Source organism: Papio anubis, chromosome 4, assembly GCF_008728515.1.
Source record: "Papio anubis isolate 15944 chromosome 4, Panubis1.0, whole genome shotgun sequence".
Lineage (NCBI taxonomy): Eukaryota > Metazoa > Chordata > Mammalia > Primates > Cercopithecidae > Papio > Papio anubis.
In genome coordinates, this window is record NC_044979.1 from 53305642 (window position 1) to 53324086 (window position 18445).

Below are 18445 nucleotides of genomic sequence, written 5' to 3' on the forward strand. Positions count from 1 at the left end.
ATCCCAGCTACTTTAGAGGCTGAGGGCAGGAGAATTGCTTTAACCCAAGAGGCAGAGGTAGCAGTGAGCCTAGATCACACCAGTATACTCCAGCCTGGGTGACAGAGAAGACTCTGTCTTGAAAACAAAAAAGAGAGAAAGAAAGAAAGGAAAGGAGGAAAGAAAGGAAGGAAGGGAGGGAGGGAAGGAGAGAGGGAAATACAGCACCTGGACGGGTGCGGTGGCTCACGCCGCTAATCCTAGCATTTTGGGAGGCCAGGGTGGTTGGGCATGTTGGTGCATGCCTGTAGTCTCAGCTTCTCAGGAGGCTAACGCAGGAGACTTGCTTAAGCCCAGGAAGCAGAGGTTGCAGTAAGCTTAGATTGCGCCGCTGCGCTCCAGCCTAGGCGACAGAGTGAGACTCTGTCTCAAAAACAAAAAAGAGGTATAGCACTTAAAGCAATTTCATGCTAGAACATGACTAGGTAGAATAGAGTAATCATAGACCCGGATACATCCAAGTATTTAGTACGTATTCAGAGTATCATTTAAGATTAGTGGAGAAAAAAATGGTTGATTCAGAAAATGTTGGATAACTGGGTAACCATCTAAAAAACCGTAAGTGTGGCTCCCCTACCTGATTTCCCTTTGCTAAATAAATTCCAGGTAGATCATAAATTTGAACATTAAAATGCAACTGTAAAAGTACTCTGCTTAGGCTGGGCATGGTGGCTCATGCCTATAATCCCAGCACTTTGGGAGGCTGAGGCAGGTGGATCACCTGAGATCGGGAATTCGAGACCAGCCTGACCAACATGGAGAAATGCTGTCTCTACTAAAAATACAAAATCAGCCAGACATGGTACCACATGCCTGTAATCCTAGCTACTCGGGAGGTTGAGGCAGGAGAATCGCTTGAACCCAGGAAGTGGAGGTTGCGGTGAGCCGAGATCGCACCATTGCACTCCAGCCTGGGCAACAAAAGCAAAACTCCATCTAAAAAAAAAGAAAAAAGAGTACTCTACTTAAATTTGAGATTGGTGGCTGACCGCTGTAATCCCAGCACTTTGGGGGACCGAGGCGGGTGGATCACTTGAGGCCAGGCGTTTGAGACCAGCCTGGCCAACCTGATGAAACTCCATCTCTGCTAAAAATATGAAAATTGGCCAGGCATGGTGGTGTGTGCCTGTAGCCCCAGCTACTCAGGAAACCAAGGCAGGATAATTCCTTGAATTCAGGAGCCAGAGGTAGTAGTGAGCTGAGATCGTGCCACTGCACTCCAGCCTGGGCAACACAGAGCAAGACTCCCGTCTTAAAAAAAAAAAAAAAAAAAAAATCTCTGGCTGGCGACATCCTAAGTATGACCTAAATCTCAGAGCTTTTTTTTTCTTTTTCTTTTTTTTTAATTTTTTTAAATTTGAGACAGAGTCTCTCTGTTGGCCAGGCTGGAGTGCAGTGGCACAATCTCAGCTCACTGCAACGTCCACCTCCCAAGCTCAAGCAATTCTCCTTCCTCATTCTCCTGAGTAGCTGGGATTACAGGCGTGTGCCACCACTCCTGGCATTAAGTTTTGTATTTTTAGTAGAGACGGGGTTTCACCATATTGGCCAGGCTGGTCTTGAATTCTTGACCTCAGGTAATCCACCCGCCTCGGCCTCCCAAAGTGCTGGGATTACAGGCGTGAACCACCGCACCCGGCCTCAGAGCAATTTTTTTTTTTTTTTTAAGAAAAAAAGATTCATGAATTTAACTAAAATTTATCTATATAGTTGTTTGTTTTAATTTTAGAGATCTTGCTCTGTTGGCCAGGCTGGTCTTGAACTCCTGGGCTCAAGAGATCTGCCCGTCTAGGCCTTCTAAAGTACTAGGATTACAGGCGTGAGCCACCGTGCCTGACCCCTGCATAGTTTTTATTTACAGAAGAATGCCAACAAATATAGAAACACAGTTTCAGTCAACACAGTAATATTCAAGTCAGCCAATAATCATGCTTGGGTACCTAATAATTGGGTAAAAAACTTTAGGGGAGCAGGATTTTTACACAGTTTCAAAAGTATTTCCCCACTAATTAAAAGCAAAGGCAAAGAGACTCTTAGAGTATAAAAATCTAGTAAATACTATCCTAATTAAATGATTAAAGTTATTACCAGTGATGGACAAACTCAATAACTGCCTTTTGATTTGATGCATTGAAAAGGGTCATATCACCTAAGTAGTATTTCTACCAAAATGTTTACCTGAGTCTCAGCATGAGGAAGCAGACAAATCCACATTGAAAGACATGTAAAAGCGCTGGCCTGGATTCTTCTAAGGGCCAGATATCATGAAAAACAAGGCTAGACAGATCACTTAATGGAAACCAAACAGACATCACAACTTCAGTGTGTGATCCTCAGTTGGATCCTGGCAGCCTAAAAAAACAAAAAGACGTCCAGGTGCGCTGGCTCATGCCCATAATCCCAACACTTTGGGAAGCTGAGGTGGGCAGATCAGTTGAGGCCAGGAGATCGAGACCAGCCTGGCCAACATGGTGAAACTCTGTCTCTACCGAAAGTACAAAAAAAAATAGCTGAGTGTGGTAGCATGTTACCTGTATTCTCAGCTACTTGGGAGGCTGAGGCAGATTCGAATCTCTCAAACTTACCTCACGCCTGTAATCACAGCGCTGTGCGAGGCCAATGTGGGTGGATCACCTGAGGTCAGGAGTTCAAGATCAGCCTGGCCAACATGGTGAAACCCCGTCTCTACTAAAAATATAAAAATTAGAGCCGGGCGCGGTGGCTCACACCTGTAATCCCAGCACTTTGGGAGGCCAAGGCGGGCGGATCACGAGATCAGGAGATCGAGACCATCCTGGCTAACATGGTGAAACTTCATCTCTACTAAAAACACAAAAAATTAGCTGGGCGTGGTGGCGGGCACCTGTAGTCCCAGCTACTTGGGAGGCTGAGGCAAGAGAATGGCGTGAACCCACGAGGCGGAGCTTGCAGTGAGCCGAGATCACACCACTGCACTCTAGCCTGGGCAACAGAGCAAAACTCTGTCTCAAAAAAAATAAATAAAAAATAAAAATAAAAATTAGCTGGGCGCGGTGGCTTACACCTGTAATCTCAGAGCAGATCACCTGAGGTCAGGAGTTCAAGATCAGCCTGGCCAACATGGTGAAGCCCCATTTCTACTAAAACTACAAAAATTAGCCGGGTATGGTGGTGTGCACCTATAATCCCAGCTACTTGGGAGGCTGAGGCAGGAGAATCACTTGAGCCTGGGAGGCAGAGTGAGCTGAGATTTTGCCACTGCACTGTAGCCTGGGCAACAGAGCGAGACTGTCTCAAAAAGAAAGGAAGGAAAGGAAAGGGAAAGGGAAGGAAAGGAAAAGAAACAACATTGGCTGCTAGTGGTGACACTAGAGATATAAAGGGGAGAAAGGCTTTTCCAGTACTGTGTTTCTCTACACATATTTCCTATTGAAGAAGGCAAGGAATTTCTAATGAAAATTTCTATATATTAAATGATAGCAGCATGGTACAGATTTGGGTAGAATTCCAGCTATATATAACATGTCTTTAAAAAAAGAAAGGGAGGAAATAAAAAGTTAGATGTCAGTGGAAATATTTTTCAGTCAAGGAAAGTATGAATTTCTTTTCCTTTTCTCTTTTTTATATTTTCTAATTTTTCTATAATGAATTTATAATATTTTTCTGATAGACAGAAATAATGACCTTTTTTTAAATGCTTGATACCATTCTTTATATGGGATTTGTTTCTGTCCCCATCCCTTTTCTCACCTCTCTCCCCACAAAAAAATAGAAAATTCCACAGATACTATTGTCTGTTATTCATCAGCATATAAATAACAAGAGGCTTTAAGTATATAAAATATGGCCAGGAGTATGCAGTTTCAACAGGAGCACATACCATTACACTGAAGGAAGAATGCAGAGAGAAGAGAAGGACACTCCCACCTTACCTGCTGCAGTGCCTTTTCCTTTCGGGAGGTCATAGCTGTGTTGTATCTTGTTTTCTGTACTGTTCCAGGCAGACAATCAATATCTCATGACCCTCTTTCTACTCTTTTTTGTTTTGTTGCTTTTTTGTTTTTAAGAATAACTGCACAAAGACTTGCCCACCTGAATAAGTGCTTGATGAACTTTAAGCTAGGGAATTTCAGCTATCAAAAAAACCCTCTGAAATTGGGAGAGCTTCAAGGAAACCACTTTACTGTTGTGCTCAGGTAAAGAACTGCAGGTGGGAATGTAGACCGGAGGGTCTGGCCAGGGCATCTTGAGTCTGTTACTCACGGTTGGTCATAAGGTCCTGGTGAGCTGGTACTAACAGAACAGGAGTGGCAGCAAGGGAGGGCAGAGGAGGGCCTGGCAGAGCTGGGAGAACACATAGCTCCGTAGGATTTGAATGGACACATTGCCACTCGAAAACCTAGCGCAGCCTTTGGAAAGACACCATCTCCTTCAAATACTGTGGTAAAAGACACCGAGCCGGTGATGCCACTTAAAGTGCCTAGAACAAGCAAATTCATAGACACAGAAAGTAGAATAGTGGGGAAAAGGGTAGGGGTAATGGAAAGTTACTGTTTAGTGGGTACAGAGTTTCATTTTGGGAACAGGAAAAACTTAGGGAAGTAGATAGTGGTGAAGGTTGCCCAACATTGTGAATGTAATTAACCCATGTATGCTAGTGGTCCATTATTGGAATGCTAAGCATGTAGGAAGTATTTATATCCTACTGCTCAAGGTCATCGCCAAGGTCTGATTGCAAAAATTCAAAAACTTGCAACCTCTGCCACAAATGGGTGAATACCGCCGAATTGCACACTTAAAAATGGCTAAAATAGTAAATTTGACATTATAAATATTTTACCACAACTTAAAAAGAGAAAGAAAGAGCCCTTGGGAGGTAGAGAGAAAGCTGCAGGAGAGTGAACAAAAGACGTGGAAGCCAGGCCATAGTCATTTATGATCTGCATCCCTGAGTGTTTGACCGTAACTTTTTTTCTCTGGATAATTTGGGTCCCTGTAGAAATATAACAGGAACTGATGACCAAGTACAGCAAGCTATGAACTCTCTCAGGGAGATTGGATTTATTAACTACTATGGAATGCAAAGATTTGGAACCACAGCTGTCCCTACGTATCAGGTTGGAAGGTTGGTATTTAATTTCTTTTGTCAAAAAGAGCTTTCTCATACAAGAAGCAGGGTTTGTTGTTGGTGGTGTTTTTAATTATTTCTACATTCTCTCACGTGTGGGGCCAGTGAACCACAGTCTCATGATTTTTGTTTTAAGTTAATGAATGCACAAGGTAAAAAATTGGAGTTCAAAAGGATTTGACCTGAAAAGTGAGCTTTCCTACCACTCTTGGTAACCCATCCAGGGGTTCTATTTTTATTTTTTTATTGTATTTTATTTATTTATTTTGAGACGGAGTTTTGCCCTTTTTGCCCAGGCCGGAGTGCAATAGCACGATCTCGGCTCACCACATCCTCCACCTCCCGGGTTCAAGTGATTCTCCTGTCTCAGCCTCCCAAGTCACTGGGATTACAGGCATGCACCACCATGACTGGCTAATTATGTATTTTTAGGAGAGATGGAGTTTCTCCATATTGGTCAGGCCGGTCTCGAACTCCTGAGCTCGGGTGATCCACCCACCTCGGCCTCCCAAAGTGCTGGGATTACAGGCATGAGCTATTTTTTAATTTTTTTATTTATTTTTTATTTTTTGAGACGGAATCTTTCTCTTGCTCAGGCTGAAGTGCAGTGGTGCGATGTTGGCTCACTGCAACTTCTGCTCCCAGGTTCAAGCAATTCTCCTGCCTCAGCGTCCTGAGTAGCTGAGATTACAGGCTCTTGCCACCACACCCAGCTAACTTTGTTGTATTTTTAGAAGTGACGGGAATTTCACCATTTTGGCCAGGCTGGTCTTGAACTCCTGACCTCAAATGATGTGCCCACCTCAGTCTCCCAAAGTGTTGGGATTACAAGTGTGAGCCACTGTGCCCAGCCCTATTTTTATTTTTATTTTGTAATGGGTAAGTCTTGACTCAGTAAGTAATTCAACAGTAATCAGTTGGGTAACTCAGACCCAAAGTAGCCAGACAGAGATGATACATTTTCTGATCTATGTTAACACATTTATTAAACTTTGATCTGCCCTTCCCTCACTCTTAATTTAATTTTATTTTTTATTTTTATTTTTTGAAATGAAGTCTCACTCTGTTGCCCAGCCTGGAGTGCAGTGACGCCATCTTGGCTCACTGCAACCTCCACCTCCTAGGTTCAATGATTCTCCCACCTTAGCCTCCTGAGTAGCTGGGATTACAGGCATGCACCAGCACACCCAGCTAATTTTTGTGTTTTTAGTAGAGCCAAGGTTTTGCCATGTTAGCCAGGCTGGTCTCGAACTCCTGACCTCCAGTGATCTGCCTGCCTTTGCCTCCCAAAGTGCTGGGATTACAGGCATGAGCCACTGTGCCTGGGTCCCTTTCCTCACTCTTTAAAGAAAGGAGTAAATGATAAAAGTAGTGACATGGAATTTAAGAACTGTCATTTACTTTTTGTTTTGTTTTGTTTTTGAGACAGAGTCTCGCTCTATCGCCCAGGCTGGAGTGCAGTGGCGCGATCTCGGCTCACTGCAAGCTCTGCCTCGCAGGTTGACGTCATTCTCCTGCCTTAGCCTCGCGAGTAGCTGGGACTACAGGCGCCCACCACCACACCCGGCTAATTTTTTGTATTTTTTAGTAGAGACAGAATTTCACTGTATTAGCCAGGATGGTCTCAATCTCCTGACCTCGTGATCTGCCTGCCTTGGCCTCCCAAAGTGCTGGGATTACAGGCGTGAGCCACCGCACCTGGCCTGTCATTTACTTTTAAACAATTAAGAACCCCTCTAGCGTAACCTACAGTGGGAATCCATCAATAAATAGTTGGGCTCATAAATCTACTTCTGGAATCCTGTTGCCCAGCAGAGACTCTGTTACATAAACCAATTATTCACGTGGGAGTTAGAATTGTGGTAATTACAAGCTGGAAACAATCTGAGCCTTCATGTTCTTCCTTGTCTTTCAGAGCCTTCATGTTAGCAAACTTAGACTTAGATCTGCCTGAACTCATCAGTTGTTTGACTGTAGTTTGGGAATAGAGTTTTCCGGGCTTCCAGTCCTTTGTTTCAGCATCTAAACTATGAAGTTGCATTCATTTTTGTGATTTTAAAAGTGCAAAATGATAAAAATCTCTATTTCCTCTGCCTCTTTGAGGAGGTTAAAAAGCTCAGGTGAAAACAGACGAGTTCTGAGCCTCAAATTACTCATCTGTAGAATGGAGATAATGATATCAATTCACAGGGTGGTGAAAATGAAGTGAAATGATGTTTATGCCACATCTATTTTTATGCCGAGAATATAGTGATTGCTAATATGTTTTCAACCTTGCTAATGGTCAGAGGACATTGATAAAAATAGTAAAAATGCTAATTGTATTATGGGCAGAATATTTAAGGGAGGGCTGTATCAACCTATAAATTTGTAATTAATTTGGCAGAAGGACAGCCATGGAATCTTATACGTTGTGTATGCCAAAGATAATGTAAATAAATGTAAATAGCTAAAATCAGATCAAATTTATCCCACAACAAAAATTACATAGCGTGCCCAAAGGTCAGTACGGTCAGCTCAAAATTCCAAATCATTCATTTTTACAACATAAGAATATTTCCTGCTTTCAAAGAAACCCACTGTTAACACCAGAGAATTTCCCGAGGGAAAAAACAGACTTTCAGTTTATATTGTATAGGTGGAAAAATGACTTGTATCCAAAATATTAAAACTCTTACAACTCAAAAACAGAAAGACAACCCATTCTAAAACTTGGCAAAGGGTCTGAACAGACCTTTCTTTAAATAATTTAAACAAATGGCCAATAAGCACACAAAAATATGTTTATCACTAATCTTTAGGAAATGCAAATCAAAACCACAATGAGATGCCACTTCATACCCACTAGGATAGCTAAAATAAAAAAAGGCAGAAAATAACAAGTGTTAGGATTGGAGAAATTGGAACCCTTACACATCCCTGGTGGAAATGTAAAATGGTATAGCCATTTTGGAAAATAGCCCGACAGTTCCTCAAAAGGTTATAAAGTTAGCCTGTGACCCAGAAGTTGCATTTCTAGGTATATACTGAGGACTGACAATCATATGTTCACACAAAAGTTTATACAGATGTTCATAGCAGCCAAAAGGCTGGAAACAACCCAAATGTCCACGTACTGATGAATGGATAAATAAAATATACAGTGTAATATACAATAATATAGAGTGGAATATTACTTAGCAATGAAAAGGAATTCATACCCACATTACTATACCCACAGTACTGATACATTCTGCATGAGTGAACCTTGAAAACATTGCTAAGTAGGCTGGGCACAGTGGCTCCTGCCTGTCATCCCAACAATTTAAGAGGCCAAGGTGGAAGGATCACTTGAAGCCAGGAGTTGAAGACCTGCTTGGGCACCAGAGCAAGGCCCCATCTCTACAAAATAAAAATTTTTAAAAATTAGCTGAGTGTGGTACTGCCTGGCTTTGGTCCTAGCTACCCAGGAGGCTGAGGCAGGAGAAACTCTTAAGCCCAGAAATTTGAGGATGCAGTGAACAGTGTACCACCACTGCACTGTAGCCTGGATGACAGAGCAAGACCCTGCCTGTGAATGAGTGAATCAGTCAATTTCTGTGAAATTTCCAATGTGAGCAAATCTATAGAAAAAGCTAGAACAGGACCAGTGGGGAATGACTACTAATGGGATAGGATTTTTTTGGGGGGGTTGATAAAAATGTTCTAAAATTGTGTAATGCTCCACAATTCTTTTAAAATACTAAAAGCCATTGAATTGCATACTTACATGGGTGAATTACATGGTATGTGAATTATTGAATACCTCAATAAAAACTTTTAAAAAAAGAAAGTGAGCCGGGCACAGTGGCTCACTCCCATAATCCAGCACTTTGGGAGGCCGAGGTGGGCAGCAGATCGCTTAAGGTCAGGAGTTCGAGATCAACCTGGCCAACATAGTGAAACCCCGTCTCTACTAAAAATACAAAAATTATCTGAGTGTGGTGATGTGCACACCTGTAATCTCAGCTACTCGGGAGGCTGAGGCAGGAGAATTGCTTTAGCGTGGGAGATAGAGGTTGCAGTGAGCCAAGATTGCACCACTGCACTCCAGCCTGGGCGACAGAGTGAAACTCTGTCTCAAAAAAATAATAATAAAATAAAATAAACTCAAAATGGACCAAAGATCTAAACATAAGAGCTGCACTTACGCAAACTCTTAGAAGAAGAAAACGGGCGAAAACTTCATGCTTGGATTTGTCAGTGGTTTCTTGGATATGACACCAAAAGCACAGGCAACAAACAAAAAATAGGTAAGTTTGGACTTTATCAAAATTAAAAACATACATCAAAGGACACTATCAACAGAATGAAAAGGTAACACACAGGAGAAAATATTTCAATCATACATTTGATAAGAGACTTAAATGTAGAATATATAAAGAACTCCTACAACTCAGCAACCACCAAAGAAAAACCAATTCAAAAATGGACAAAGGATTTCAGTAAATGTGTTTCCAAAGACATACAGACTAGTGTTCAACATCACTAGTCATTAGGGAGAAGCAAATAGAAATCACCATGAGGTACCACTTCATATCCATTGGGAAGGCTATTATCACAAAACAAAACAACAAATAATGTGTTGGTAAGGGTACAGAGAAATTAGAAACCTGGGCTTTGCTGGTGGGGGTGTAAAATAGTATAGCCATTGTGGAGAACAGTATAGTGATTTTTTTTTTTTTTTTTTGAGACAGAGTCTCGCTCTGTCGCCCAGGCTGGAGTGCAGTGGCGCGATCTCGGCTCACTGCAAGCTCCGCCTCCCGGGTTCACGCCATTCTCCTGCCTCAGCCTCCCGAGTAGCTGGGACTACAGGCGCCCACAACCGCGCCCGGCTAATTTTTTGTATTTTTAGTAGAGACGGGGTTTCACCGTGGTCTCGATCTCCTGACCTTGTGATCCGCCCGCCTCGGCCTCCCAAAGTGCTGGGATTACAGGCGTGAGCCACCGCGCCCAGCCCAGTATAGTGATTTTTTAAGAAATTAAATATAGGGTGGATGTGGTGGCTCATGCCTGTAATCCCAGCACTTTAGGACGCTGAGGCGGGTGGATCACGAGGTCAAGAGATTGAGACCAGCCTGACCAACATGGTGAAAACCGTCCCTACTAAAAATACAAAACTTAGCTGGTCACGGTGGCACACACCTGTAGTCCCAGCTGCTCAGGAGGCGTAGGCAGGAGAATCACTTGAACTCGGAAAGTGGAGGTTGCAGTAAGCCGAGATGGCACCACTGCACTCCAGCCTGGCGACAGAGCAAGGCTCCGTCTCAAAAGAAAAAAAATATAAATTACGTTATGATCCAACAATTCCACTTCTCAGTGTATACCCAAAAGAAATGACAGTGGAAACTCACCAGATATTTGTACACTATGTTCATAATAGCACCATTCACAATAGCCAAAAAGTAGGAGCTACCCAAGCAACCCAAGTGTTTATCCAAACAAAATGTGGCACATACATACAATGGAATATGGAAGCCTTTCAAAGGGGGACCTTTTTTTTTTTTTGAGATGGAGTCTTGCTCTGTCGCCTAGGCTGGAGTACAGTGGCACCATCTCGACCCACTGTAACTTCCACCTTCCGGGCTCAAGCGATTCAAAAGGAGGGAAATTTTGACACATGCTATCACATGGATAAGCGTTGGAAACTTTGTTACCTGACATAAGCCAGTAACAAAAGAACAAATATGGTATCATTTCTCTTATATGAGGTTCCTAGAGTAGTCAAAGCCATAGACAGAAAGTAGAATGGTGGCTACCAGGGGTTAGGGGGCTGGGTGGACCTGGCTAACACAGTGAAACCCCGTCTCTACTAAAAAAATGCAAAAAAATTAGCTGAGCGTGGTCGCGGGTACCTGTAGTCCCAGCTACTTGGGAGGCTGAGGCAGGAGAATGGTGTGAACCCAGGAGGCTGAGCTTGCAGTGAGCCAAGATCGTACCACTGCACTCCAGCATGGGCGACAGAGCGAGACTCCATCTCAAAAAAAAAAAAAAAAAATACAAAACATCTTAATGTGTAGAGTGCTGGATCATATGGCCTGTTGTAAACAAAATCTGTATATATTTAATATGGCATTGTATACTGAACCTTTACAGTATATGGTAGCATCTTAAAGGCATTGAAAAGTCCTACAGTTAAGAAACTGTTTAATATGTTATATCAAGTGTTGGCAAAGGTTTTCTGTAAAGGAACAGTTAGTTAATATTTTAGGCTTTGTGGGCCATTCAATGTTTGTTGCAGGTGCTAAGCTCTGGAGTTATACTGCAAAAGCAGCCATGGACAATATGCAAAGCAATGAGCACAACTGGTTTCCAATAAAACAACAGAATTAGGTGGACAACCAGATTGAGCCTGCAGGCTGTAATTGATATTTAACAAAGGTTTCTTTTGTTTTTTTTTTTTTTGTTTGGTTTTTGAGATGCAGTCTTGCTCTGTCGCCCAGGCTGGAGTGCAGTGGCACCATCTCGGCTCACTGCGAACTCCGTCTCCTGGGTTAAGCAGTTCTCCTGCCTCAGTCTCCCAAGTAGCTGGGACTACAGGTACGTGCCACCACGCCCGGCTATTTTTTTTGTATTTTTAGTAGAGGTGGAGTTTTACCGGGTTAGCCAGGATGGTCTTGATCTCCTGACCTTGCGATCCACCTGCCTCAGCCTCCCAAAGTGCTGAGATTATAGGCGTGAGCCACCACGCCCAGCCTAACAAAGGTTTTTTAGTGTAAAAATCTATGTCTGGCCGGGCGCCGTGGCTCATGCCTGTAATCCCAATGCTTTGGGAGGCCGAGGTGGGCGGATCACAAGGTCAAGAGATCAAGACCACGGTAAAACCCTGAAATGCCCAGTATTGTGTAACTTAAATGTGAAAATAAAGAACCATAATTAACTGGAAAAACAGAAAAATTAATAGAAGGGGATTCCTATATTCTTTTGATAGGGAAGGGTCCTTCTAAACATGACTCCAAGATGAGAAATAGATATAATACACAAAATATAATTTCTGTACAGCAATAGTATAGTAAAAGTTAAAGGAAGAATTACATACACTTAAAGATTTGCCAACAAAAATATACTCTAAAGTGTTAACAGTGCTTAATTTCCTAGAGATTGAATAACACATAACCTTATGTACCGTTCGGTTTTTTGAAAGCATGTATAGGCCAGGCATGGTGGCTCATGCCTATAATCCCTGCACTTTGTGAGGCCAAGGTGGGCTGATCACTTGAGGTTAGGAGTTCGAGACCATCCAGGCCAACACGGTGAAACCTCGTCTCTACTAAAAATACAAAAATTGGCCAGGCACAGTGGTTTGTGCCTGTAATTCCAGCACTTTGGGAGGCCGAGGCGGGCGGATCACGTGAGGCCAAGAATTCAAGACCAGCCTGGCCAACATGGCACAACCCCATCTCTACTAAAAATACAAAAATTGGCCAGGCATGGTGGCTCAAGCCTGTAATCTCAGCTACTTGGGAGACTGAGGCACAAGAATCGCTTGAACCAGGGAGGCAGAAGTTGCAGTGAGCTGAGATCGTGCCAGTGCACTCCAGCCTGGGCAGCAGAATGAGACTCCATCTCAAAAAAAAAAAAAATAACTGGGCATGCTGACGCAGCCTGTAGTCCCAGCTGCGCGGGAGGATGATGCAGGAGAGTTGCTTAAGCCCAAGAGGCAGAGGTTTTAGCAAGCCAAGATCACGCCACTGCATTCCAGCCTAGACGACAGAGCGAGACTGTCTCAACAAATAAAAAATTTTTAAAAAGCATATAACTGGCCGGGCGCGGTGGCTCAAGCCTGTAATCCCAGCACTTTGGGAGGCCGAGATGGGCGGATCACGAGGTCAGGAGATCGAGACCATCCTGGCTAACACGGTGAAACCCCGTCTCTACTAAAAATACAAAAAACTAGCCGGGCGAGGTGGCAGGCGCCTGTAGTCCCAGCTACTCGGGAGGCTGAGGCAGGAGAATGGCGTGAACCCGGGAGGCGGAGCTTGCAGTGAGCTGAGATCCGGCCACTGTACTCCAGCCTGGGCGGCAGAGCAAGACTCCGTCTCAAAAAAAAAAAAAAAAAAAAAAAAAAGCATATAACTTTTATAATCATCAAATATATAGATATTTCCATTTTGACAAGAATAATAAAGAAGAGTAAATCGTATTTATTCTTTCTGTTTGCCTGGGCAAGAAGGTATTAACGTGGAGAAATCTTTTGAGAAGTTTCAAACAAGTTTTCACACGTAAAGACTTAACTGTGATTTATATGAATAATACCATGTGGGCTGGGCACGGTGGCTCACGCCTGTAATCACAGCACTTTGGGAGACCAAGGCAGGTGGGTCACAAGGTCAGGGGTTCGAGACCAGCCTGACCACTATGGTGAAACCCCATGTCTACTAAAAAAAATACAAAAATTAGTTGGGCATGGTGGCGGGTGCCTGTAGTCCCAGCTACTCAGGAGGCTGAGGCCGGAGAATGGCATGAATCCCGGAGGCAGAGGTTGTAGTGAGCCGAGATTGCACCATTGCACTCCAGCCTGGGCAACAGAGTGAGACTCCACCTCAATAAATAAGTAAATAATACCATGTGTAACTACTTAAAGCATGACTAGGTAGTATTTATACTATTATCAGATTTTTAAACTGAAATGATATTAAATGTTACAGGTAAGCATTGTGTTTTCCATTTTCTCTTTGTTAAAAGTTCTTTTGGCACTTTAAGTTCTTTTACATTTGAAATCTGTATCATACTAGACTTTCTGCGTACTTTTAAGTTTAATAAGATAATGTAGGACTAGGTGTAGTGGCTCATGCCTGTAATCCCAACACTTGGGGAGACCAAGCTGGGAAGATCACTTGAGCCCCAAAGTTTAAGACCAATAGTGAGACCCCATTTCTACAATAAATTAAAAACTTAGCCAAGTATGGTGGTGTGCATCTGTAGTCCCCGCTGTCTGTCGGGATAGGGGGAAAGCTGAGGTGGGAGAATCACTAGACTAGAGCCTGGGAGGACAAGGCTTCAGTGTATGGTTAATATGATTTGTTGACTCTTCAAAGATTTGTGCATATAAAGTTATCTTCATGCAAAATTTAGTAAAGTAAATGTCATTTAATTTTAGAGCAATACTACAGAATTCCTGGACAGAAGTCATGGATTTAATATTGAAACCCCGCTCTGGAGGTGAGAATAAAATTCATGTTAAGAAAATAAATAGAATGTATGGCTAGGTATTCATGAAATTGCTTTGAATAAAAGCATTTGTGCAAATTGAGGTTGTTATTTCAGTATTTTATGTGTTTTTACAATGAAAGTATAAGTTTATATTTTTCAACAGTTTTATGTGTATATTTAAGATTTATAATTTATATCCTAGTTGAGCTTTTTTTTTTTTTTTTTTGAGTTGGGTTTTAGTCTTGTTTCCCAGGCTGGAGTGCAATGGCATGATCTCGGCTCACTGCAACCTCCGCCTCCTGGGTTCAAGTGATTCTCCTGCCTCAGCCTCCTGAGTAGCTGGGATTACAGGCATACATCACCATGCCTGGCTCATTTTGTATTTTTAGTAGAGACAGGGTTTCACCATATTGGCCAGGCTGGTCTCGAACTCCTGACCTCAGGTGATCTGCCCACCTCAGCCTCCCAGAGTGTTAGGATTACAGGCGTGAGCCACCATACCCAACCTCTATTTTAACTCTTTAGCTTGTTCAGTGTATTAATTCGTAACTGAATACAAATATATTTTTTAAATGAATATATATGTTTTTCTTCACGCACTAAATCTGAATGTATAAGAATCTAAGACATTTCACTTGTGGTTATTTTACTAAAACATAGTGTAATGGAATATAAAAACTTGGCAAAAACACCTTGAGGATTTACAGTGTGAAGAAGTCACCAAAACTTTCCAAAAAGTATCTCTAAAATCATCTTGAATGAAAAGGATTAAACTACTGATTGTCAAAATACTTATGCTCACTTTGGGTAATTCATTTGCAAACTATAAAAAGATAAAATTATCTAATTTTAAGGAAAGTAACCCGTTAAACTTGACATTACAATGGAAAAAGAGAGAAGAAAGTACTACCGTGTTTTTGTCATGTTGAATCAGCTATGATAATTTACAGTTAAATAGCTTTTACTTTTGACCTGAGGGTGATCGTACGTTGACAAAGTCAAATAGTTCTGTAAATTTTCTATATTTCCCATCTTTACACTTCCTCAGATGAGTGGAAGCTATAAACAGCACCTATATTTCAAATAACATTTTCTAATTTTGTGTTCTCTGTGAAGTGTACTTTAAGTTATGGAAGTCTGTCTATTGGGTAAGTCATTTAACCCTAGCTTTTTTCCCCCACAGCTGAAAAGGGCTACTTGGTTAAATGCAGAGAAGAATGGGCAAAGACCAAAGATCCAGCTGCTGCCCTCAGAAAACTACCTGTCAAAAGGTGTGTGGAAGGGCAGCTGCTTCGAGGACTTTCAAAATATGGAATGAAGAATATAGTCTCTGCATTTGGCATAGTGAGTGCAATTTGTGAAGTCAGGCAATGGCTCAAGGTGTTGTAATGCGTTTTAAATTTTATCTTGAAAGATTTTACTAAATTTTGAAAGAGCAGAAGGTAAATAAGGATCCTTAGGTGATCTCTGAGGTATTTCACCTGAGTAATCTTTGTTCGGACCCTGAGTGGTGATGAGGGGGTGGATGCGGGCATTACTTATTGAGGGCACAAGAAAAGCGTCGGCCGGGCGCGGTGGCTCAAGCCTGTAATCCCAGCACTTTGGGAGGCCGAGACGGGCGGATCACGAGGTCAGGAGATCGAGACCATCCTGGCTGACACGGTGAAACCCCGTCTCTACTAAAAAATACAAAAAACTAGCCGGGCGAGGTGGCAGGCGCCTGTAGTCCCAGCTACTCGGGAGGCTGAGGTAGGAGAATGGCGTGAACTCGGGAGGCGGAGCTTGCAGTGAGCTGAGATCCGGCCACTGCACTCCAGCCTGGGCGACAGAGCGAGACTCTGTCTCAAAAAAAAAAAAAAAAAAAAGAAAAGAAAAGCGTCAATGTGGAAAACCTAATCTTCAGTGGAAATTCTGTTTAAATTAAGTCTCTTGGTATTTGAGAAGTTCAGAATCTATCGTATGGTCATTTCTTGATCATTCCGTCACCAGAACTGTAAACTGCCTTAGTAAAAGTGTTGAACAGTAAGCAGTCTAAATAGTTGCATTTTAGTCTGGTTTCATCATGGTGATTCAAGAGTAGCCTATACCAGTATTTGGATATGTATAATCCAGGACTCCATGCACTCCAGCCTGGGCAACAAAGTTAAACGTAACAAATGTTAAAGTTTAACCCTTAAACCTAAGTTTTACTTTTCCTAGATGCACAAACAAAGCAGAATTCTTGCCGCATGGAATTAGTTGTCAGTTCAGTCATTTCGGTTCTCTCTTTATCCATGGAATTACGGGAGAAAAAGCACTGTTAGCTTGAAAATTGATGTGTAAATTCCTTAAGTTTGAAGACTGTGCCATTGATGTAAGGCAGGCTTGTCCAACCTGCAGCCTGCGGGCCACATGCAGCCCAGGACAACTTTGAATGTGGCCCGATACAAATTCGTAAACTTTTCCTAAAATATTATGGCCCAGTGTGGTGGCTCATGCCTGTAATCCCGGCACTTTGGGAGGCCAAGATCACCTGAGGTCTGGAGTTCAAGACCAGCCTGGCCAGCATGGTGAAACCCTGTCTTTACTAAAAATACAAAAAATAGCCAGGCGTAGTGGCAGACGCCTGTAATCCCAGCTATTTGAGAGACTGAGGCAGGAGAATCGCTTGAACCCAAGAGGCAGAGGTTGCATTGAGCCGGGATCGCGCCATTGCACTCCAGCCTGGGCAACAAAGCAAGACTCTGTCTCAAAATAAATAAATAAAATGATTATCCGGACATAGTGGTGTGCACCTGTAGTCCCAGCTACTTAGAAGGCTGAGGTGGGAGAATCACTTGAACCTGGGAGGCGGAAATTGCAGTGAACTGAGATCGTGTCATTGCACTCCAGCCTAGGTGACGGAGTGAGACTTTATATCAAAAAAAAAAAAAAAGAGAGAGATTAAAGTAGAAGGAAAAAAAAATAAAAATGAGAAATTAAAAAGAAAAAGAAAAAATGAGAGATTAAAGTAGAAGTTTTGGCTGGGCACAGTGGCTCATGCCTGTAATCCCAGCACTTTGGGAGGCTGAGGCTGGTGGATTGCTTGAACCTAGGAGTTTGTGACCAGCCTGGGCAACATGGCAAAACCCTGTCTCTAGAAAGAAAACTCAAAGAACTAGCCTGGCATGGTGGTGCACACCTGTAGTCACAGCTACTCGAGAGGCTGAGGTGGGAGAATCACCTGAGCTTGGGAGTTTGATGCTACAGTGAGCCATGATCACACCACTGCACTCCAGTGTGGGCGACAGAATGAAAACCTGCCTCAAAAATAAATACATAAAAGTAAATAAATAAATACAGTAGAAGTTTCTTATACTAGGATTACCGCTAACAAGCAAGGTATCTTAGAAAGTACAGCACGTTTTGGCTGGGTGTAGTGGCTCACGCCTGTAATCCCAGCACTTTGGGAGGCCAAGTTGGGCGGATCACCTGAGGTCAGGAGTTCGAGACCAGCCTGGCCAACATGGTGAAACCCTGACTCTACTAAAAATACAAAAATTAGGCATGGTGGTGCACCCCTGTAATCCCAGCTACTCGGTAGGCTGAGGTGGAATTGCTTGAACTTGAGAGGTGGAGGCTGCAGTGAGCCAAGATCGTGCCACTGCACTCCAGCCTGGGCGACAGAGCGAGACCCTGTCTCAAAAAAAAAAAGTACAGCACTTTTTATATTTAGAATATGTTTTCTTGCCTATTTTTTTTCCTTCCCTCCAGATACCCAGAAATAATCGCTTAATGTATATTCATAGCTACCAAAGCTATGTGTGGAATAACATGGTAAGCAAGAGGATAGAAGACTATGGACTAAAACCTGTTCCGGGGGACCTCGTTCTCAAAGGAGGTAAAAAGGCAAATGTCTTCGTTACTCAACCAAGCTAGGGTTCAGTTAGTTGCCACTAGTGGTTTTAAAGTCCATCCTGGCTACTAATTAAGAAAGAGAGATGTGGCGAGGCGTGGTGGCACATGCTCATAATCCTAACACTTTGGGTGGCCAAGGTGGGTGGATCACCTGAGGTCAGGAGGTCAAGACCAGTCTGGCCAATATGAAGAAACCCTGTTTCTACTGAAAATACAAAAATTAACTGGGTGTGGTGGTGCATGCCTGTAATC

At 42.7% G+C, this 18445-nt stretch overlaps 1 protein-coding gene across 4 annotated transcripts in view; it reads left to right on the forward strand.

Annotated features, from left to right (window-relative positions):
- PUS7 (pseudouridine synthase 7) overlaps window positions 1-18445 on the forward strand; it is a 67037-nt gene that overhangs the window by 36973 nt on the left and 11619 nt on the right. For 3 of the 4 annotated variants that reach the window (XM_031665260.1, XM_031665258.1, XM_031665259.1), the window contains 5 exons: window positions 4086-4214; window positions 5018-5143; window positions 14265-14326; window positions 15501-15661; window positions 18050-18176. In XM_031665260.1, the coding sequence (XP_031521120.1) occupies window positions 4086-4214; window positions 5018-5143; window positions 14265-14326; window positions 15501-15661; window positions 18050-18176 (605 nt within the window). The remainder of the gene's footprint in view (window positions 1-4085; window positions 4215-5017; window positions 5144-14264; window positions 14327-15500; window positions 15662-18049; window positions 18177-18445) is intronic. The other variant, XM_031665261.1, reaches the window with a different exon arrangement.